The 25012-nt window shown below is 42.6% G+C and overlaps 1 protein-coding gene across 1 annotated transcript in view; it reads right to left on the reverse strand.

Moving 5' to 3' along the window:
* Window positions 1-21835: 21835 nt before the first annotated feature.
* Window positions 21836-25012, reverse strand: part of LOC311493190 (uncharacterized protein) — a gene marked incomplete at both ends in the record, with an annotated part of 214019 nt that continues 210842 nt past the window's right edge. The window contains one exon of the mRNA XM_084551751.1: window positions 21836-21909. Within this exon, the coding sequence (XP_084407877.1) occupies window positions 21836-21909 (74 nt within the window). The remainder of the gene's footprint in view (window positions 21910-25012) is intronic.

Below are 25012 nucleotides of genomic sequence, written 5' to 3' on the forward strand. Positions count from 1 at the left end.
AAAAAGAATGCAAGTGGTTATTTCTGTAAGTATATATGCTGGTATTTTTAAGAGTATTCAAAAGATGTACTTGCTTTGACATCCATCACATCCTTGCTTTAACTGTGCCATTTTGTAGGTTACTGAATGTGCTTATGACAAAAGGTATGCTAATAACTGCATCCCTCTTTAAATACAATCTCTTGGGTTATAATAGCGTAACCATGTGGGATGATGCTGTCACTACAGTAATTACAGAAATACTGCCAAGGTGGAAGGGCAACCTGCTTATAATGGCAGCTAAATTAGCTTATCTGTAAGGCATAATAGTGATCTAACACCTTGTAGCAACAGTAGACACTCATTATTGCAATGCCTTCACATGTTCCTGGCTTTAACTGAGGCTACATGAAACATGAATAAGGGATGTTTTGTCTAGTGTGATATATCGGATCAGGCCCAGGCACGCTGCATATTTTTTATTGACACAGATAAGTTTGACTAAAAGTGAACTAATTATCATATTATGGTTCTATTACATGAAGCTGCTCACAGGCTATGATTAACCCCCGCACCTCTCCTAGTTTAACAACTGAGCGGTCATTGGGTATTATATGAACTGCTTTTAATTAGGTTACTATGTTACGTTTTTCTGGATCTCTATTGGCTGCTCGGGGACAAAAGTATACCATAAATGTCTATTTAATGGCTATACATTTCCTTTTGTGCTAATTTAACATAATTGAGTTGCAGATGTCATGATGGTTCAACCCTTGTGCAGTGAAAATGGAGACACAGGTCAGTGCTAGTCTCACTCAGCCAGGCATTATAAAACATAAATGTAATAAAATGCCCTATTTAAAATTAATTCATATTATTCCAACTAATCTTTTGCCGTACATTTTCACGCAATATACAAATTATTAAAATACCAAAAGGTTAGACCTGAAGTTTAAGCTGTGCTCCAGAGCAGACAAAGATGAAACATGAACTGTGTAAGAAAATAAACATCTCAGTATCTTGTCAGAAGCCGTTTCAGGCAGAGGACAATAGACATCAGTGAATGTCTTTGGAAGCCAGCCGTTTAGAGTGGACAGCAGGCTGCCCATCAGTGACAGGCCCCAGGCCAGTGTACAAGTGGAGGACCCGATAGGAGCTGGCAGGTGAGACCTGGCCTGGAGTCAGATCATACGAGTCCAGCTGGGGCTTACACATCAGCAGACAGCCGCACAATGCAGGTGGCCTGACACAGACGTAAATATGACCTGCCACTGATGGACTATAACTGAATTTGGCTTGATTCAAATCAGGTTTTGTTTGCATTAAGAAGTATCGCAAGGGGGAATGTTGTCAAATGGTCATGGGCGTGAAATAAAGACTGAAATATTTGTGTCTCAATGAACTTCAAAAACATGTTTTCATGTTGACTCTCTTCACTCAGAACGGATTATTCTAAGCTGGCAAAAACCCATTAAAACTACTAAGATTTCATGATGGCAACAATTGCGTAGCACTTTTATTTTAAAGTCTTCGGAAAACCCAGCGCACTGCTTTTTCATAATCCCCTCAATCAGGCAATTTATTCCCTAATCTCTTCTCAATTTCCCAAAGTAGATGGCACAAAAAGGGCCCACACCCCCTTTTTTCTTGAGACCATAAGGGTGTATTTTAATCAACATCGTGTGCAAATGAAATGTCACGCCCTTTAATGTGAGAGCACCGTGGGAAATGTCGATAGAAATGTCAAGTGGTTGCAGGGATGTGGGACCAGAGGGGTTGATGTCATCCATGGTACAGTAGACTGGAGGGGCCAATGGGCATTCCCAACCTTAACACTGAGGACAGCTGAGTGAAATCAGGATCGGTCTGAGCTAGATCTCCAACTACAACTCATCCTTGAGCATATAAGATAAGAGCCATGTGTTTAGTTTATAAAAGCATTACACCACCAAATTAAATTTTCACATTTCATATCGAAATGAGTGGGTCATACTATGTCCCCTCAGGAGATACTACCTTAATATGACAGAACTGAGCTTGATCCTCATCTTTTATCTATTGGTTAGTTTAGTAATTTTATGAATTGGGCAGTTTAGGAGGAACAAGCATGAACACTCTTCACTTTCTGGTTTGTTTGTAACATACAGCAGACCGAAAGTGAAAGGACGTCCGTCATGTTGCTATTTATTTATATTAAAAAGTCAGTCAGGTAGATTAAAATCTCTACGCAATGTATTAACAGTGACACATGTACCATATGTATTCAGGTATCCATGTATTCGAACAGTCACGTTCACCGAAATGAATTCTCAAAATAACTGAAGGTAAACACCCTTCAGGTTCACTTTGAAAAAAGCAATCAGCTTTCTACATAATGTCTTTCATTAACCGATCAGAGCAGATTTAGGTAAGAGGCCTTTCTTTTCCTGCTCTTCGCCAACCAATGGGTTGAAACTTTGCTGGTCTTAAAGTAGAGGGGGATTATTTTCCCTCGCAGATATAATGGTCCACCTGTCACAGGGAGTTAGAGATGACGCCCTATCACTGACAGGTACACTATCACCCTGCCCAAAATTCAATATATCTCAGTGGAAAATTAAACTATAGGGAAAATAAGGACATGGAGTGTGCACCTACCGAGAGAGACATGGCCACTCATATCTTGCTGACGACATAATTCTACTGCCAGAGAGAGAAAGAAAGAGAGAGAGAGGGAGAGAGACAGAGATGGTGTCTGGGCATGTACCTATGCAGACAGATTGTGCTGTGTATAAGTATGGTGCGCTATAGTGGAAGGGACCTGGGCTCAGGCTCAAATTAACTGTGTGGCAGACTGGACTGTCAACTGCAATTACCTGCCTTGCACTTCCTGGACCATCTTGGTAATTTATTTCCTCTCCCCCCCTCCCTCCATGTCTTCCTCTCCTCACTCTCTCTATGTTCCCTCATTCCAAATATCACCAGTGGATGTAAACAGGCCTTGGTCACCTCCGTGCAACTTGAAAGGCCTAATAATGGGAGTCTTGCCTCGCACATTCAGAGGCTATTTTAGGTGAGGAGATAGGCCCTGACCCTCTGCTCTGTCTCAGTCACTCTCCCCCTTGTCCTCTGGACCACATTACAGGATAATTATCTCAGTCTAGTCAGACAGGGCAAGGGGTTTAAGTTGAACAGCCATTGGCAGTTGCTGATTGCTTTTTTAGATTTATTAGATTACAAAGTAAATAGGACGAATTGGCGTGTGGTGCTGGAAGTTGGGAGGCTATCAATGCGACTGTGTGTGTGTATAGTGTTGTTTAGTCTCTGCGATTACAAGTACCTTGGACACAACTCCTGAATCACAGCACAGTGTGTGTTGCATGGGTGCACGGATGAATACACTATTGCTTTTACACATTATTACTATTAGAAAAAAAAAAAAAAAGCTTACAAATCATACCCATGAACGAATACATGTCTGTCCACCTTTAACATGCATACCAGGTGGATGCAGGCATGCTAATGAACACAGCACTTTCCAATAATGACCTTTTATACTGTTTTACTTTGGAACACATCCATTTCTATGAATGAAAGTAAGAAAATATGTGTAACCTTTGCGTGTATTCAAGTATGTGTGTGTGCTTGCATCTGTATGGACCACTGCATACTGCTTACAGTGCATGCCTTCATACATAAGCATGTCCATTCACTGTATATGTGTAAGAGTGAGGGGTGATTTTAAGGCTATGAAATGTGAAACGCCTAAAGGATGATTTCCGCCTCGGTAACACGGTTACAGTCACGATCCCTTGACGGTAATGTCCCCGAGGGGAAAACCAACATTTAGCCATGATGAAAAATCATGTAAGAAAAGCCACCGGTTGGCTCAAGTGCATTTATGCGTTTTCATACAGCCTCATTCTGCTCTTTATCCGGTTGCATCATATCATCTCAAAGAGTGTGTGGAGGTCTAGGCAATCCAGCCGTGTGGTCACACAGTTATTCAACTATGTGAATTAGCTCTGGGCTTGTGGCCAGATGTAACTGCCAGTCTAATCATCTTCATGTCTCTGCTACCTCTGTTACACTTAAACAGTGTATAGTTGCTGGCTCAGGGGTAGGGTATTCAGACAAAGGTTTTTTATGCAATCCACAAATCAACTGTATCTCTCACACCTATTAGAACATATGGTTCATTACCAGCTGACTGATGAAGCTAAAACATTGGACCAGATCTGAGGTGTAAAGCTTAGTTCTACACTTCGGACATGTGATACCAGTATCATATAATCAAATGAACTCTGTTATATATACCCTATACCTTTTACTCATTGGCCATTATTACTTTATTTTATTTTTTTGTTTTCCTCTTGATAGATGCAAAATCTTTTTTCTTTTCTTCAGTGTCTTCTTTATAAAAAAAATATAATTAGGTCCTAACCATGGAAGACAATCTGTAGGTGATTTAAGAAAGTGAGGTGGGAGAGCTTCATGGATTGAAGCTAATTTCTTTTTTTTTTTTTCTTTTTTTTTTTAAGAGTATGGTGTGGGGAAAGGATAGCGAGAGAGGGGGGAGAGAGAGAGAGATAGAGATAGAGAGAGAGTGAGAGAGAGAGAGAAGGGGAGGGAAACAGATAGGGGCATATTGCCGGTTCCACTCTATTTCCAGCCCAGTGTCAAAATGAATTTCACATCTTAATATGGAGAAAGTGCTTACTCTCTGAAATACCAAAAAAAAAGTGTTGGTGGTGGCAGCAGTAAAGGAAAGGGAGGAGATGGGCTCAAGTAAGGGGACGGAGAGGGGGATAACAATGAGAGAGGTATAATGCTGACAGTAAAATAAAAGAGAAATGAGAACTCAATTAAAGGCAGGGAGCTGACAGGGAGGGGGCCAGCCCTTAGGTGCATAGCAGGAGGGACGGATAGTAGGGGACTCTCCTGCCTTAATGAGCTTAGCCCCAGGGCCTGACTCACTGGATGACTGGCTAAAAGTGAATGACCAAATGGCTTCGCAGATAACTGCAACTTCGCCGCCGCTGTGAAGAGCGGCACAGACCTCGATGAGTGGATGAGCGGAGATGAATTGAGGATGATTCCAACATTGTCATCTGTGAATTTATGTTTTGCCCGCTTGTGTACCCTACAGTGCAGTGTGTGTGACTGTGTCTGTTTGTGTGGCGAACATTCTTCGGTGCCTCTCAGGGGTAAAAAGACTATTCATAGAGTGTTTTCCCGGCAACATTAATGGTTATACAAGCAGCTTACAAACCATGACATCAGCACCAAATTACAGTGAACATGGAAAAGAAATTCCTAGAATAGCCAGGTTACTGGGGAATAATAGCACCATTTGCACTCAGTTTTATCTGTGTTTCTAAAAACAAATACCAAATCATTTCATAAACCTCCTTTTCTGTACTTAGACTATTATTATTAACCCCCCTTGGCTAGAAAGACTCCAATTATTTCCTCCTATTATTTCCATGCCTGGTTGAGAAAGGCATTTATTATTTTTTTTTTTCCACAATTTGTCGAAACCCTTCCTGACTGACTAACACCCTTTTCCACTGACATTGCTCAGATGGAACATGAAGCACTTCATTTTACAAGCGGTGAAAAGTCTCTTCTCGTGATCCTGTATGTATTTTCTGTTCTCTTTATCACCACTTTAACAGCAGGAGTAAAACGAGAGACAAGCAGAAAAAAAAATCTTCCAAGACTGCCAAGTGGCAAAGTTGAGCTAAAGCTGGAGCGTGGAATCACATGAACTAAAGCCCCTCGAGGGAGAGAGTGAGAGTGAAAGAGAAAGGAGAGAAAAGGAGATGGAGGCAGTGTGATGGGCTGCTGCTGTTCAGTGTTGGGGATGATAAAACAGTGGGGGTGAATGAGGGCCTTGAGCTATGATAAACATATGGACACACAAACGGTAACATACAGATGCCCCCACACACACACCGCTGTGTCTCAACACTCAAGCACCTGCCTGTCCGTGGATGAAGCTGATTGCACAGCCCTGACTCATCCTTGGCTACATGTCGAACCCCAGGGAGCCTCCGATTGGCATAGAGATACTAATGGAGTGGAGCAGGAGAGCTGCTGGGAATGGCAAATCTCCGGCTGTGGGGATGCAGCGGAAGTCTATGTGGGATCAGGCTCCCACCCGTCAGCCCTGAGTTTTGATCTACAGTGAGGCACAGCTTTTGATGTCTTAATCATCTCCCTCAATCGAGCTCAGGGAGGTTGGGGAAAGGAGAGCGGAGTGGAGGGGAGAGGAGAGGAGAGGCAAGAGGGTACGCAGGGAGGCAACGGGGCAAGCCCAAGGATGCGAGGCCGGTGTGGGAAAAGGAGCCCCGATACAGCCGGTCTGTCTCTGGATGACTAACGCTGTACATGTTGTAAACACTTTCATATCAGCTGTCCTGATTTCATGTTCGGGACTGCCTATACTCCAACTCTGCTTTTGATCTGTGCGACAAAAACGCTAGATAATTGATAAACTCATCTGCACAGCATACCTGGAAAAATCTGGAGAAAAGACGCTGCTCTGACAGAAAGAAAAGTTCATACAATGTTACAAAGCTGAACTTCACAGGAAGCCTGAGTCAAAGAGTCTCCAAGATGATCATAGGAGATGCAACAGAGAGACAGAGTTCAGCTCAATCCAATTAAACCAGCAACCACTGTCTTGAGTGAGGAGCAGAGGCCAGAAAGAGAGAAGAAGGGGGTTCAGAGAGGGAGCAAATGAGAGATGGAGAGAGAGAGAGAGCGAGAGAGAGAAAGAGAGAGAAAGAGAGAGAGAGACATAGTCAAGATTAAACAGTCAGATAAAAGAGGAGTGAGTCAGAGATGTATTCATTCATCAAAAGTAACAGACCCCCACCCACGGCTTCTCCTCAGGGCTAAGTGTTCCATGGTGAAGCCTGATGAACTGAGGGAGAAGCGCGATGGAAAAGAGAGAGAAAGAAGAAGTGAAGAAGATCCACTCCACCCACCACCTCCAAACCCCCCACTGGAACCACTATCGCTATCTAAAGAGAATATCACAGCATGCCGTGTCATCTCCACACTTCTCGGTTAGAAGACACAAGCAATTAATAAGTCAACAAAACTGGGGCTTTTCAAATACCATGTCATAGTGCCACAGTGCGCAGCAAGAGAACAAAAACCGGCATATGCCTTCACATAAAGGGGGTAAAAGAAAAATCACCGCAGTATTCACTCATTGTGTCAAAACACAGAGGGGAAATGATCTAATAAGACCTCTGAAGTTCAAACTGGAGTCTCTAATATTACAAAATACTTAATTAAAAAGTAACTACCATGGTGGAGATGGTACCCAGCATGAAGTAATAAGACCCACAGGTTAACTGCAACAAGTGACAAGTCCACCGGGGTAGCCCTTTAGTCTTTTTTATATTTTCATTTGTGATCTTGTTTTACATTTAAGGCTCAGTGTTCAATAGAAAACACACAGAACATATCAAAAGTCAAAGGAGTAAGTAAGGCTGCTAGTAGGCAAATGAAACGCCTGATAGCTGATATGTAATGGTGCGAGTTGAGTCGTCTAATTGTTGTCTCTGTTCTGACAGGGGGGTACGCACACTTTATCAGTCCTTAAAATAAAGGCATTTAAGCATTCAGATACAAAAACACCATCAAACTCTGCACCACAATTTAATCACAGTAGTACCAAACAGTAAGGATAAATCTTTACCGGTTTTTCCGAACAAAAAGTTTTTATGGTGTAAAGTTGGGAATGACATTAAGTATTTCGGAAGCACTAAACCTATTTCAACCACTTCAATAATGCAAAATATGAGGTATAAAATTATGAAGTCACTGCAATAATATGTGTGTGTGTACCAGGCAGACAATGACATAAGCCATGTAAATTATGGCGGTAGACTGAATGAGCATTGGGTTCAGTCGCGAATCTACTTACCTAATCCTGCTTTCTGATTGGAGGGCTAGCTGATTTATAAGGAGACTTTATGCAGGGAATGTAGTGAATTTGAGTAATGGTACTATTTGCCTTAGAGTGGGAGGAGATCAGCTCCTGGACCGTAGCTCTAAGCGGCTAGCAGAGCTCTAGGAAACATGCATAAAGAATTCGTCTGGTTGGGGCTCAGTAAAATAATATTACACTTATACTTATGACTTCAAAGGAGCCATATGCACAAAAAAAAAAAAAAAAGCTGGAGTTCTAGCTACCCGGGCTAGCTTACTTACACTCCTCATTTAATAATTCCACAGTCAATGAACAGATAGATAAACAACATTGACAGAGACCTTAACAGCCACACTTGAGACACCTAATACACCCCTGAAATGAGGCGTTCAGACATGACAGCGAAACGCATTTCTTTAAACATGGACACATTTTTTTTTATTGAGCTTTCTTTTTACTAAATTATGGCGCACATTAACTCCAACCCCTTAGCCACTGAATTTAATCCATCAATTACCCAGAGAGCTGTTGCGAATTCTTCTCATCGCCTGCAAATTGTGGCGTCTCTCTCTCACACACACACACACACGGTCTCATGGCAGATTTGCCGCTTGCTATATTTATCTGGTACCGATGCATATTTATTTCTAATTCTTACATGGCTGCAGGCTGTGCCGTGATTCGCCATCCTCTACCGGCATTAGTGGCCTATAATAGGGCTTAGAATTACATGTGGAACCCTGTTGGAGTCTCATGGCTGGATTTAAGGTGGGATTTATCGTGTTCAGAATTATTCACTGCTCAAGCGCCTTTCCAGGCTCTATGAAGTAAAACGGCTGGGCTATGAGACCCAAAAAGGCCAATATGGAAAACAGGGAGGATGGGAAGGCAATAATAGAGTGGGATGGAAAGTGGAGTTACAGGGAAAAGTATAACAGGGTGGAGGAATGGCAGAGGGAAAGAGGGGATTTTTAGGAAAACTTAATTTCGGCTGAGCTGACAAAATTACTCAATGAATTTGAGCTGAAGAGCCATGAAATGTCCTCAAAGAAATGTGGTTCAGGACACCATTTCATTCCATGGTAAAAGTATATTTCACGCACACGTGAATGTTAAGCCTCAATTAAGATTCGACTAATCACCTGTTTTATTAACGCATTCCCAACTACTGAAGATAATGGAAAAACTCATGTTAATGAAAAATGGTTGCCATGGTTTTCAGGTTCATCTGATAAACGGTCTTATTTTAACCACTGTGTTACAGCCAAACCATACATAGAAAAAACACCTGTGCACACGAGATTGTGCTGTAGAAAAACATTATAGAAAATGGGGCCCTGCAAGCTGCAGTCTCTCTGCCTATGGTGTTGACACTCATCAGTCGTCAGAGTGCTTGGTTCAGCTCTCAGAAGAAGGAGGGCAGTGGATGGAACACCTCAGGGATTAAAGGGATAGTTTGGATGTTTGAGGTACTAATCCAAAGCCAGTGTGTTACCTACAGTAGATGGTCCCAAGTAGAGGATACATTAAGTCAAGATAACAACAATGAATTGTTATGGACGGGGTCAGCAGTAAAACATATTTTAGGCACCCCAAACAAGGCGCACAACTTTAAATGTATCCTGTATTTACAGTATTGTCCCCAGTTTACCTTGCTGTCAGATGGGTAATGCCATGTGAGCATATCATGGGACTTGCTGGTCTGTGAGCTGAACTAATGTGTTAAAATACCAATGTCGCACAAAAACCCAAATGAAACAAGACTGGCACTGCATTACACACTCAGCTACTGTGTTCTACTGAGTAGAATTCTTGTTTTTGCCAATGGAGATCAACACAAAAATGGATCAAAAGCAAATACCAATAAGCACCTACGAGTAGCTTGAACAAACTGTATGTATTTCCAGATATGACACTCCACAAAGTATTTTAGGCACTGTCCAGTACCTTTCCCTACAACAGTAGCACTGGTAGCGCTGAGATTTATTCTTCTTTTATTGTAGTGTGCCAGCATATTTTCTGCACTGCCTCCTGTACAATACAGAAGATGCATTACTCCTCGTGCTCAAAATTTCCTAACAGCTGTGACTGACTTTAGAAACTGGAATAGGGCATATGGTGCTGATGATGACTGATGACAAAATTAGTTTTGCGGATTATATATGCATTATATTAACTTATTCAATCTATTTCTTGGTGCACAGTATCCAGTCAAGATCGGACACACAATGTACACAATCAGGCATAACATTATGAGCACTTTCCTAATACTGTGTAGGTCTCTCTTGTGCCTCCAAAACAGTTGTGACTCATCAGAGAATGGACATGGGCTTTCTGAGGGTGTCCTGTGGTGTCTGGCAACAGAATGTTGTTAGTGGGGGCATTTGGGTCCTATGGGTTGAGGGGATGGACCTCTGTGGATCAGGCTTGTTCCAATGCATCCCACAGATACTTGATCAGTTTGGGATGTAGTGAATTTGGAGGCCAGTTCAACACCTTGTGCAGTTTTTTCATGTTTTTTGAGTTGTTCCTAAACGGTCTTTGTGTGTGTGTTTGTGTCAGGCTGCATCCTGCTGGGGATGGCTGCTACCATCAAGGATGGAGGTGCCTGGTCTGGTCTAGGCGGGTGGTACATGTCGAAATAACATCCACACAAATGCAGAACATTGTATTGTCACAAGATGGTCAATGTTGTTTACTTCTCCTGTCAGTGATTTTAAGTTGTGGCTGATCGTGTGTAATTAATTAATTAATTAATTAATATTTCACAATGATGTGACACTAAGGACTGAAATGGATCAAGCTACTGAATATTTCTGTGCTTGAGATTCATTTAGATGAACATGTATTCTCCCACCGAAAAGAAGAAAAAGAGAAAAATGTCTCCTTTGTGTTCCTTTTCAATAAAGTTAATAATTGATGACATAGCCTAATAATATCTTTTGATTGTTTCACTTGGGACTATCCTTAAGACTAATTAGTTCCCCCAATTTTTAATCCGCAAGACATGTTTTGCTCTGTTTGGCAGCAAACTGATAACGCCTTTATCTGAACACACCTGCTGTAAGGCTTTGTAAAATGATGTTATTTCTGAACACTGGCAATAAGATGTAATTCAAACAACTTCAGAAAACTGAAGATAATAAAGAATTTAGAATGCTATACAAGATGGATAAATTATATAAAGCAGCTAAAATAAACCCCCAAAAAACCAAGCTTAAAAATTGAAATAAACAACCGTCTTCCAAACGCAACTCACACCACTGTACCCTCCAACCGCAATAATGAAACACGGGACTGCAGTGAAGAACAGAATACAACAGTGACTCTGAGGAAACAACAACAAAGAGCACAGAGCAGCTTGACCTTTGCCACCGTTGGCAGCAAACCAATCACTAGCACCCATATCTGAACATGTGCCCCAGGCCAAACTCACTCCTCACACAGAGCAGGAGAGAAGAGGAGAGGAGAGAAGGGATTTGGTTCAGCCACATGATGGTAGTGAGAATCTGCCTCCTCCCTCCCCACCACTCACAGCTCTCCTACCTTTCTCAGCCAGAGGGCTTTTTCTAACACCTCCACACTCATTCTCAGTTATCCATTCCTTTCTTTCTTCATCGTTTTAGAAAAAAAAAAAAAAGGTTGTTTCTTTGGCTCTGCAATGAAAGGAGATGTGCAGACTGTCCTGTGTGGTTTGGGTAGTTTACGCTTTTATTTAATTCTGCATACACTTACTGTAGGTAAGGAGAAATATGCATTTCTGTGGATGTCTTTAGCCAATATAAATCAGTAATGGTCTTGAGCTTTGCCTTGGCTGTCTAGTAGTAGGAGAGTAGTTGGTGGTCTGGATCATGTTACTGGACCAGCTGTCTCTCTGCAGTAGAAAACTCCAACGGACAGATCAGAATAATAAGGCCACAGCGAGTGTATTGCAACATGACCCTAATCTCATCCCTAATAAAATCAACTCCATCGTCACTGTGTCTGTTGATTCTTCCAAACAGACAGATATAAACACAATCCCAGGCACGCTTGTACACAGACAAAAGCATGTGTACGCCTGAGCACATTCAAACATCAAACAGGCTGGTTGAAATATAAATACTATAAGTGAATATATATGCAATGCCGCCACACACATGTGATCAAGAGTACTTTTAGCTTTTTTTTTTTTTTTTCCCCACAGTGTGCTATGTGTGTGTCTACCAGATTGGTCAATTACCCTTGCCAAGAAAAGGACAAGGGTCAAAATAAGGTTACCACTGGGGGAAGAAACATCATCAGCTTGTATGGACAGGCTCAAATCATCCCCTACAACATGTTAGGTTTCCATGTGTGTGTATGATCCTATGAGGGAGTTTCTTAGTGTTTCATTACCAGTGCCCCGGTGACAGATGGTGCGTTTGCTTTAAAGAAGGGTAATGGGATTCTCTCTTAGAGGAAAACACTCAGAAAGACACTGTTATCACTTTCATGTTAGGCCAGTGGGGAAAAGATTGACAAGTGGCCACAGACTGACGGCACACGGGAGTGAGCTTGGGCTAATACAGTATTCAATCTGCACACTTAGTGTTCAGCTGGTTGCAGGATTCAACCATCGTCTGTGCTCTTTAATCATTCATGGTGCATGAGATAGATCATACATCTTGCTCCGTCTCTGCCTTACCTCTGTCATGGATGTAATCAGTTTAGCTGTGACATTCTGTTTTTCTGTGGTTTCGCTGGATTCCTTGTCAATATTTAATTAATTTGCTCAACACAGAGGGTAAAGATTAAAGAACTGTATATTGGATTATCAAAGGCGCAAAGGCAGGCAGACAGAGAGGTTGAGTCACTGCAAAAATCCAACCAATTACAGTGGATTACTAGACTTGTTTGGCTCGCACCATGATGCTACATCCCATGCTATTATCACATATATTACAGTCTGATGCCTGTAAAGACACTTACGAAGAATACCATTATAGAGGCTGGCATTGCCATATCTGGAAAATGTTTAATAGACTATGAGTGATGCTAATCCAACGAAATCCACTAAAATGTGGAACAAAACAATTCATGAGGAAATAACAGGGGGAAAAAAAGGCTGCGCAAAAATATACATAAATATAAATCAGCACATGGAGTATTATGCTGTGGGAAACATCAATTCATTTCTTCCCCAGCTGAACATACAAAGAGTAGCTTCATGACCAATTCTACGCTTTCCTACATCTTGCCAAACTTGTACTTATTGCAGTTCACTATAACTTTACAGAGTTTTATTGATTCGGTGCACTTTTAGTAACTTCACACTTTCTTTACGCCCCCTCATTCCACCAATATTCATTCACCTCTCGTCCACCTCCCACTTCATTCGTTGCTTTCCCCCCCATAGTATTCTTTCCCACACATGTACATATAGGCATGCATGTGTACACACACACACACACACAAAGCATGCAGGAGTCCAGGCCTAAACAGAATGACATGAAGTACCCCAAGGTGAACCTGGTTGGGATTCTACGGCGAGGAGGAGGGCTGTGTAAGCAATGGAGGGGCTGGTGGGGGGTGGCAGACCCAATTAATCGGACACTTTGACTTCACTTCCATCTCTTCCAATTTACCAAATCCGCCAGACAAACTATTAATGTGTGCACCGCCAATGTGAAAACTTCTTTAACCCCCATTAAATTCAACCAAGGTCATAGCAAGTGTATGCTTATGCTGGCGTGGGATCAAACTAGCCCTATTAAATGTGATTCCAGGCAGGAGGGGGCTGAGCCGGCAAGAGTGTGGCTGGTATGGCAGGGATCTTGTGTAAACAGCCTGCATAAGGGCATTATTTTCTAAATCCCACTTACTGAGGGCTTAAAGGTAACATTGAACGGCATTATAGCAAAGTAGCATTGCTGTTTTATGGGATAGGTTCAAAAGTGCACAGTGAGGTCATTCTGGCCAAAAATGTGTTGTACAAGGACAAGAGTTAGTGAACATGCAAGATGAGTCCAATAATCTGCTTCTGGTAATTGTAGCAGAGAGATGGCAAGCAAATCTGTGTGTGTGTATGCTGAGTGTATCTGTGTGCATGTTTTAATTGTGTGTGTGTGTGTGTGTGTGTGTGTGTTTTCGTGAATGGTAAATGTGCTTTCACAGCAAGAATGATTACTTTCCGGAGAGGTGGACCTTGGCCGGGTAGCAAATTCGAGGACATTATCAGTTTCCTTGCTTCTAAGGTCACAGTTTGTTCACACGTTTTGAACAAGGAAAACACAGCATGCATGCACAACACATACACACTCAGAACTGGGATGCTGTAAATGCGGTGTAAATCTAACTTGTTCTACAACAATGCACTGTAGCTATATGAATATGACTAGATGTAACAGAGACACACAGCTTCAGACACACTCGGAAAACACACAAATTCTGTGATTGACGATGATTAAGTACCACACACCACATCTTTAGTATGAGTGCATTCTTGCTAAGGTGTGACAAATGTCCAGGCAACAGCTTTTCTTCATTATCAACCCTGCTGACTGCTTATGAGACTGCTGAGACTGGCTGACCCGCACAGTCACTGCAGTGCATAATCAATACAAACGGCCATGTGAAGCTAAAAATATATTTTTTACTTGTGCACTATTGGAAACTGAGAGAGGAAGAGTGTAAATACAGTTGACTGCAGACACAAAGATGTGTTTAGATCAGGAAAATGTGTTATGTTCTAAGCAAAATCCCAACATATTTGCAGTCAAAAACAGGAGCAACAGAAAATGTAGTACACAGTTAGCATGTGCATTTTCCAAAAAGGCTCTGATTGAGAACAGTGCATGATGTACTGTACAAGCTTGTTCAAGTGTCTGGGGAATATTGAGAGTGTTATGCTTGGACAGCACCTACTATTTTAGACCATTTTCCAGAAGCTGAGAGGAAAAGGAGGATTTATGCACTTTTTTGGCTGCTTCCAGCCTCATTTCTCAGTTTTCAAGGCCTCAAAGTCGCAGGGACATGCTAGAAAAAACAAAACAAAATCCTCACTCTTCCAACTTCTCTTATCACAACAGGATTCTCCTACTTGTTTGCAGCAGAAAGTTTCCCCATCATTCTTAGCAATATCCGTCTGTTCTTATGCAGAAAACCCTCGTAACATTGATACTGACCATTTTCAAAATATGCAATCAGGATACTTCTTTGGCATTTTTGCACGTTTATTTATAGAGACTCACTTTGCACGGTCAAATTACGGGAAAAAAAATAAGCAAAAAGACGTGGAGCAGAATGGTATAAAGCAAAATGAACACACTGAGTTTCCAAAAACGAATTTAATTGCAAAGTTTTCAAAAAAGAAAGATTAAAAGCAAAACATGTTCTGTAATTTCAACGGAATCCATCGAGGGCAAGTAATTTTCCTGTTCATAGTTACGCGCCCTGACTGTCTGCCAATATGAGCCAACTGTTAGGAAGAAGGGGTCCAGTAACCCGGCACTGCTCTGAGTAGACAAACAACACTAATGGCTTTCCTGAGAAATCAACATCTCACAGCAGCCGCATCATCTGTGACTGCATGCAATCCCCTCGGATAACCGAGAGACAAAAAGAAGCAGTTGGAATATGCATCGTGAAAAAGGCACATATTAAAACAGTGGATTTAAAAGGCAGCGGTGCTGTAGAAACGTGTTTATCAAATTCTGCATTTTGTTATTCGTTCACTACGGTAGTCGGTTGCATGTCTCGGTCCCATTTGAACTAACTGAGCAGCCCTGAAGGACGGATGGACAAATGTGATGGTATTACAGCACAAATCGGGCTGACTTGTATGAGAGATTATTTGGTTTGAATCCAAGTGGGATCATAGCTCGCTGAATGTGTGTGGGCTTTCTTTCTGGGCCAGAATCCATAGCTGTGGATGAACAATGTAACTGTGGTCACAAGGCTACCCCTACACACAGCAACCACACACGCAGTTAGATCACTCTAACCTAGAAACACAGCTAGATGTCTGAAAACAGAAAACAACAAGGAGCAAGCCATTAACGGAATTATAGCCGTGAAACTTTTTTTATCCAGTATTTCCAGATATAGTTTACGAGAATTAGGATTAAGTCTTGAATGGAGGGATGAAGGTTTTAAATTGTGGTTTAATGCATGTCTGTCAGTGACCATTTGAATTGGTACAGATGGCTGTTTAGTTCACGGTACATGGAGGGGTCTAAAAATCACTGGGCTGGTGTTTGGTGCTTAGACATGAGGATTATAGCCATTACTCTGACCAATTCAGCTTCAGTTAACCCTGGGTCATACAGTGTGTTGTTACCTCAGTTCACCCAGTGACATTATGGCAGGAAATTATGACACAAACAGAAACAAACAGGACAGATGGGCACCTAAGGACACAAGCTTAATCTCCCTCACACTGTCTCGTTGTATCTCTGACGCAAACACAACATCCCTAAAACTTAACTTTCTAACAAACTGTTAAATCGTTTGAGGGTGAACAGGTGTTGATATGGCCTCAGTTACTAGAAAACAAAAAGCTGTTTTTTCATGAAAGACATAGGCTTCTTGGCACTAAGCATGAAGGATCTGCGTAAACCTGGAAACATTTGTATACAGTCAAGCAGTCGATTAGAAGAAAATTTACTATCAACAGTTCAAATATCAAGTACAAATTCTATCACCACTTTCTGCCTCTCTGTAGACCAAATAACAAATCGTGCTATAATCAGTCTGACAGTATCCAGGACTGTCCGATCCTTAAGTAAAATGAAGTGCAACTGAAAGAATTTTCTAATTTGACATGGGAGACCAAACACTTAACACGTAAGTCATATGGAAACAAACCTGACGCCAAAAAAGATTTTCCGTATCAAGGGTTTTGAATGTGTTTTTGGGGGGGGGGTTCAAACATTCTCCTGCCGTCAAAGTGTCAAATGTAATGTTCTGTGCTTTGTAACAGACACAGAGGCTATCATGAAGACACACAGTCACAGGCAAACACATTTACATCAGTGACACATGGCTCTTTGTTTGTATTGTGTTAGCAATAGCCGTTGTTAGGGATGAAGGGAGGAAATGCTCTGTTTTACCTGCCATCATTTTGCATATTTGTCACACAGCTCAGACATAGTGAAAGAACTCGAAACCCCATGCTAACGCACACACACACACACACACACTCACACATTTAGAGGCACAGACATGTACCCACATAGAGTGACGTACTTGAAATCAATTTCAATTGCCACTTGTCAAGCCTGTCCAGATGATGGCCCGCCTTCTTTTGTGAGAAGAACCAATCGTGTTTGTTGTTGTTGTTGTTGCCTTGGGCATGTGGTAAGGTAGTGGGTGAATCGAGTTAAGTGGGTTAGAAAGCTGTCGGTGGTGAAAGATCTCAGCATCAGAATCGGAGACAGCGTCTCATGCACAGTTTTACCCTATCGTTACCAGTATATCAAGTCCACTTCAGTTTGGGAGTTTTGCCAGAATGTTGACTTGCTGTCTGGCCGTGTCTGTGTACGTGAGTGTGTGTAGGCGAATGTGTCCTTTCCGTCCATTGGCATATCTCTTGCTTTGTGCAACTGTGTGACTCATGAGGTTCCAACATGCGACAACAAATGTAGTGGGTTGTTGTTCTTAATTTACGTGTAGAGCAAACAAAAACTGGTTTAGTTCAACAAAAATATATATATATGCCCCCCCAATTCTCTACCAAGAAATAGTAGGCAGATTATGAAGGACAGACAAAGTGGGGGAAGAAGCCTTGGAAGAAACAAAAGAGAAAAGAGAGTGGGCACGATGGGAGAGTTGCTCACCCGGCACAGGGAACATTCTGGTTCAAAGCTGTCAGTCAAATGTGCACCCCCCCCCCTTCAGTTGCACACATGCACCCATTCCTGTTCTTCTCTATCCGAGTCCAGATGCACCTGGAGGAAACCAAGCAACCCCAAAAAGCACTGAATTCCAAATGCATGCGTGTGTATGTGAGAGGGAAAGAGAGAACCCAGATGTTTCTTTGCCCTTGCCTCTCTCTCTCTCCCTACTCGCCTGGTGGGGTGTCTGAGGGCCGTGGACGTGTGCACTCTGTTGTGACTAGTACCAGATGTGCTCCATTGACCCAAATCACCTAGGCAGTAGACATGCCACATCGGCCCGAATCTTCAAGACCCACCGCACAATCACACACACACCTGTTTCCATTCATGAGCCATGCTGGGAGGGAGAGGTGCATCCTGGGAAACGCTGTCAGCCTTTTTCATCTGTTGCTTATGTCTTTCTCACTGCTCTTCATCGTCATTGTCTCCTGCACTGGGGGATAAATACGGCCTAAGAGGGATTTCAAAGTTTTGAGAAAACGGGCCTGATGACAAGGCGGATAGATATTAATTTAATTTCCAAACACAAAGAGTTGGTACTTGGTAACCAGATATTCTGGGAGGAGGCCCGTTTGATTTGGGACCTTGTTTCATGTTACTGATTCTGAATTAGCTTAAGTAAATACACCTGCATGACCTCAGAGTACTCCAAAGGTCAAAGTCATTCAAACATTTAAAGAATGGTAATTAAATTACCCTTGGTGCTGAATAACTTTAATTTGGTAGCTACACAAATTGCTTCCAGCTTTTGTCTTCTACAAAGCTTCCCCTTCAGCTGCGCTTTAATATTTTATCAAGCTGGACTTGTAACAACAAACGGCCACTCATTTCCCAAATCTTAAGTAATCAAAGTTAACTCTGACCATTTAAAAGTAATCTTTGTGTCAGTTGTTTTTGTTGCATATGAACAAAACAGGCAGATGTACCGAGAGAAGGAACTTTACGACGGAGACTAAAGCTAACATAAGCCAAATGAACTTCCTCGTCCTGTTGGCCTGATTTATGAAGTGAAATAGAAATGGGTCCCTGTGTGGTATTAGTGGGTTTTTCTGAGGGAACGAAGTGGGACCTAGGGCCCATATTTTAGCTGCCTTGTGGGAACATTTTGGCCCAGGTAGGGGCCTCTTAATATGGTTCAACTGAGGTCCAAGTGAAGGCAGCCACAATGCTCTACAATAACTCTTCATTTTGATCCTGGCCTGTTGCCAGCGTATCTACTACCTGAGTCTCTTTGAAGAGCGACACATTGGCCTGGGTATTTAACCATGCTGTTTGAGGTCCTGGCGCTGGGAGAAGAGAGAAAGAGAGAGGAGAGAGAGATGGAAAGAGAGACACAGAGACAGACAGAAGAGAGATGTAAAGAGGAGGGAAGAGAGCGAAAAAGACTGCAGTGGCAGAGGCAATAGAGGCTTGAACTCTGATGAAATAATCTAGTTTGTTGAGCTGACAGTACTGACAGACAGAGAGATAAGCAGCAGCCCTGTGGCGACCAGAAGTTATTTCATAACAGACCCCATCCTCCCAACACTTTTGATTACAAAGTAAACCTCTCTATCTGTTCATTTCCCATCTTGGTCAATAATGTTGTATGCCATGTATCAATATACTGTACAAATGTCACATGCCGGAGGCGTAACCCTTAGACATTTGCAGTCATGCATATTAACCCCAAATTGCAAGAGAAAATAGAAAATTAAAAACAGCTATTAGGTGAACCTTGATTCTGACTTGACTCAATACAGCCAGAAAGTTAACAGTTTTAAAAAATACAGCATCAAGCTCAGTGGAAAACAGATTGCTCTTGCAAAGAATCCCATCCTTTATTTAAAAAGAATTAAATAACTTTATCAAGTCACATGTCGGCAGCTTCGCTGTGTTTATGCCAGCCAGCTTGCTACAGAAGAGCACTGAAAAAGCTCTGCTGGATGGAGCTCTTGGCTTTGATATAGTTTCTGGGCTGGAACTTTGGCAGCGTGTTAAATATTAATAGCGATTAACCCAGTTCAAGCTCTGCAGCAGAGAGTACAGACAGAGTTCAAAGAGCCTTCTGCTTTGTGCGGGCACTCTCTGCTCTCCAGCAGTTTAGCCTTGCTATCAGGAGGCTGCTGCTGCAGCACTGCACCACAGACCAGACTGGCCTTTCTCACTTCAGTTCAAATACAGACAGAGACACATGATAGAAAGCATACAACATGTGTGAACAGTATGTACAGTGGAGTTCTAAGAGGCTTTTAAGACATAATTAGCCAATAATGAAAAGGCAGCCTGGCTAACCTCTCTCTTCTGTCTCTATCTCTCTCAAACTACTGCCCCCCCCATCTTGTTCTCACTTGCTGAACTCCTGATAAACTCAGCCTTTCAGAGCTACAACATTCCTCAGGCTGGCACATTCACCCCCACTAAATAGGCCTGGACACCTCAGAGATCAAACACAATCTCCATTGTGCTGCAATTACCCAGACCTCTGTCAGTTCCCCTGCCCTTCACCCCCACCCAAACACTTTCTTTCTCTCTCTCTGTGTCTAACTCTCCACCCACCCCTACATCTCTCCTCCATATCCCTCTTGCCCTCTGGAGATGATGGTTCTGACGCACTGGGCCTCAACAAAAGCAGGCTTTATATACAGAGAGAGTCTTTGGAGAGGAGTCCAGGGCAACCAAGTGCTGTCAGAGGGGAAGTGTTGGCTGGATGTTTCGCAGAGCGCTGAGAACCAAGCATGTGTACATTCGTTAACACATGATCCTGTGACCCCTTCTGCTCAATTGCATCAATTTAGAACATGTTAACTCTTTGCTGGGTAGGTCAAAGTGTCACACTTGGTGAGTGTTTTTTAATCTAATGTATTCATGGAGAATGCGCGGTCAGCATGTTGAGGTTTTGAAGGGGCACATTGTTATTTATATTGGCTAAATCTAAGCTGAATTCAAAATGTGGTCCCTAGATGTGGTTTTAAATTTGTAGTTGAAGACAGTGGAATTCTGTTTTCTCCTATTGACATTACCGCAGTACACTGGTTTAGAAAGTTGCTCTTATCGTCTTTCTTTCACGGGCTCATAAATCTTCAATGTTCAGAACAAAGTGTCCTCCAGGACCTTAGGCACTTTGACCATCAGTTACACAAACACTCTGTTTGTTGGTTTAGACAAAAGTGAAAGCATATGCCACAGGAACGATAACTCAATGGGATCCACACATATCTCTTGTGGATAGACTAATACCGAATAATCCATTCACTGTTTCAGTCTGGAGTGGTGAGATCACTCATAATGACAGTTCACTTCATGGTCTATTAATTGACAGACACAAAAGTTGAAACTTCAAGTGAATAAGAAAAAAATAAATAAATGGAAAAAAGGGGAAAAAGTCAAAAAGTAAACTGTAAGCATATTACAATCAAGGCAACACTACTGTCAGTAATCCTAGGGCAATGGGGCGGGGGGGTAAAATTCCTGGTGTCTGGCTCTTTCCGCCTGATGACTCTGAAGCGGTGAGAGCTGCGGTGGGAATGTGAGGTCACGCTGTCTGCGTTCCGTCCCCCATGATGCATCTGCCAACGAGTGCGGCCCCACTGTTAGCCATTATGTACCTATTAGCTTTGATTATCTTCTGATAGCCGAGCGCCAGTTGGTTTCACTCACCCTGACAGTCACAGCACTTTGTTTAACCTTTTGACTGCCGGGGCAGCCAACCCTCCAACAGAAGAAATAATGAGCGGGACTCCAGCACAGGAATAGGATGGGCAATAGGAAAACAAAGCCAACATGGAAACATTTAAGACCCTCAAGAGTACCACTACAACCAACACCTTCTCAGTAATGCCACTGGGTGTTGCATTTGCCTTGTTGAAAGATGCAACCTTGTTCCTTTGCCACACTATCTTCCAAGAAATGTTAAAAAAAAAAGGAAAAAAAATAAATAATGAAAACGGCAGTGACAGAAACACAAGCCACAAGCAGGATAATAAACTGCTCTTATCTTCCTCTACACATTCCTTTATGTATGTTGCCTGAGTGACACAACGTGGACACTTACACTCTGCTTTCTCCCGCTAACATCCCCCATGAGTCTTCACAGATCTGCCTGCCAGACATATTCAATTTGCAGCTCTTCCTGGTCCCCAGTCTGCAGACGTGAGGAGTTATCTGAGACAGAATGAGAAGTGAGAGTAGAGACATAGAGAGCGGCTGGGATAACATGGAGCCACATGGAGCTCAGTTTCTCTGTCCCTGCCTTGCGCTAATCTCTCTGGAGAGACAGAGGTGGCCATGTTGGGTCAAAGCCTCTACATCAAGAGCCGCAGGCCTGGACAGCTGACCTTGGTCTGGGAGATGGGAGGTGACAAGAGAGGTGGGAGTTGGGAGTGTGTATGTTGGGTTACAGAGGGCAAGGGAAAGGGGAAATGTGTGTGTGTGTGTGTGTTTGAGTTGCAGAGAGATAGGGAAAGAATGTTTGCCAGTGCGAGTGTTTCAGTGCGTTTGTGCTTTATCTGTTTTTAAATGCGCACAATGACACACCAGACCCCCTGTGGCAAGATCTGTGCTATAGCACTGAGGAGTTATGCTAAGAAGTTTCCAGCTTGTGGTCTGTGTATGTGTAAGTGTCTGTGTCCTTGCAGCACGTTGACCTGTGATAAGCTTAGTGGCGAGGGCCGGACCCCCGCTCAGTGACAACCACAGAGGGCTGGCATAGGGGGCCGATTCACTACTCTTTAATGGGCCCCGAGGAGACAGCTCAGAAAAAGGTGGAGGCAGTGGAGAGCAATTATATTATTATAGTATTTTTTCTTCTATTAAAAATTTTACAGGGCAGAAATCTCTGTAGCATTAGAATCTGCATTAAAGTGAATTTTCAAAGATGACAATGGAAACAGAAGCTGGAACAGGGGTAAGTAAAGCAACTAGTAATGAAAAATACACAGTCTTTACAGCTTTTATGTTACTGTTGAAAATACATTTGATTGTCATAAAATATATTTATTTCGAGTGTGCATTTAGTTTTGAAGAGGATAAATCTGTGATGATGAGACCAACAAAATGCACAAGGCTTTTGTTCTTGGGTTTGATTGATCACCTCCCCACCTGTTAACCCTTGTCTATCGCGCTGCCCTCCTGAGCTGGACCGTCACCCAGCAAGGGTCTAAAAAATAAGCATCTATTTTGGAAAGAGTGCTGTGTGAGTACAAGTTTCTATTAATACTGCACCAGCCGGATAATAGGAATCTCTAAATGGCCAACCAGCTGCTAGAGCTGCCCTATCTTTGTTAATCCCTCTCTCTCCGTTTTCCACTTAGTTCCTCCCTTTTCTCTCCTTAGGTTAAAAGGCAGGGAACGCGCGTCTGAGTGTGTGCGTTTGTGTGACCTGCAGGGACCTTTAGCTGTGACACAGACCGGGGTCATGACCTCTGAGCTTACTCCGTCCACGTCGGAAAGATCACACCATTTATTTGCGAGTTTTAGAACATGATGTTCCAGCCAGTGCACATACACACTAATATACACACATGAATTTTAGGTATGCAAGGAGTGCGCACAAACACACACACAAACATATTCGCACCCACACAGTCTCTCCAGCCTTTAATCCTTCCCGTTTAGTCAGCGGGAGAGTGTGTGCGAGGTCCCTGCCCTTTGTATTGATCACATTGAACATGAGGAGGACTTCCACGCAAGGGTCTGTCCTCTGAGAGGAGACATGTATGAGGGGAATGAAAGGTCAGTGGGAGCAGGAAATAAGATTGGCACAGGACACACCGAGACATGGCGATGCAACAACAGAAACTGAGTGGGCGGCAGGAGTACAGGAAAATATGAACACAAAAAAATGGTAGCAGCCAAAGTCAATCGAGTTTTATTGTGTGTAAATGAATCAAACATTGTGGAGGTCAGAGCACTTCCACCTCAGTAGCGACCTCACTGATCTCTTGAATCACATGAAATTGAGGACAGCCCATGTGAAGCATCAGCATTAATCTGATAATCTATGATCACAAGGTGGCACAGGTGACAAGTGCTCTGACATGGCCCGTGAACTCATCAAGCATTGCATTCACCTTATCACACAGTGTCAGATGCATTAAGGAGAATAAGATAGAGACAGAAAGCACACAGAATGTCTTCAAACAGCTTTTCCATTTCTTTCATGGCACAGACAATGGTATCGTATGTTCTTTGTTTGTACGAAATTCATTACTGTGAGCAAATTTGTCTTCGTCTCTCATTAACTGGGGTTAACCCCATCACGGTATCAAGTAAATTATTCTATTAGTCTTCACAATTACAGCAAACAGACTGGCCTCTTTTTTGTTTCTCATATTCAGCCAACTTTGGCTGAATGATATGTTGAGCTCTTAGTTTTAGATCTTTTTATGCAATTGCAAAGTTTTTAGCGTAGTGTACATAATGATTAGCAATGCAGACTGAATATAAGCCAAGAAAAAAAGTAGCATAACGTCTTAGAATTGGTCACAAGTGAAATAGAAATGAATAAAATTCCAGGGCGGTGAAGTAGTCGGTGTGAGGCACAGACACATGTAAAGTAAATCCTTTTAGTATCATTTGTTTTAATGAAACCGCTTAAGCAGCAGCCCACCTTATGCTTTCTAGTGACAGCATCTTATGGGTCCCTGCATTCCGTTAAGCACTTTAGGCTGATCAGTGCCACGGGAGGTTGATAAGCAGATTATGCCTGATTAATTTCGTATCAGTGGAATTTGAGCATGGGACCCGCTAGGACACACACAGTCAATGGTGCACCCCTCCTTCCCTTCCACTTGCCCCCTCACCCCTAAGTTCAACCCTCTGCCCGTTTATGAATCATGCTGCTGATGGCATCTCTCCAGATGCCTTCAGCGAGTTCATCGCTCACTTCCCCCAATATACATTGCTACACATGCTAACAGACAAGCACACATGCATTTCGTGTGCGCACAGTGAACACTTGCTCTGACCTCGGGGACTAGTTTATCTCGAGTGTTACTGCCTCTGAGTCACCAGTATAAAACAAAGCAAGACAAGACTGTCACTGGATGTGTTCAGTTGTCTTCGAAGGGTGCCATGCCTCAGGGAGTTTCAACACCCACTCTCTATATGTGCATTAATGTGCACAGCCTATTCTTGAAGGCCAGCACACACTGTAACATTTCCACTTTGTAGCTGGCAGATCAATAATAAGGGTGGTGGGAGTAAAGGACAAGGGAAATAAACTAATTAGTGAATGATGGTTTGTGGATTTGTGGCTTTTTTCCCC

This window comes from Chelon labrosus, assembly GCF_963514085.1.
Source record: "Chelon labrosus genome assembly, chromosome: 9".
Classification (NCBI taxonomy): domain Eukaryota; kingdom Metazoa; phylum Chordata; class Actinopteri; order Mugiliformes; family Mugilidae; genus Chelon; species Chelon labrosus.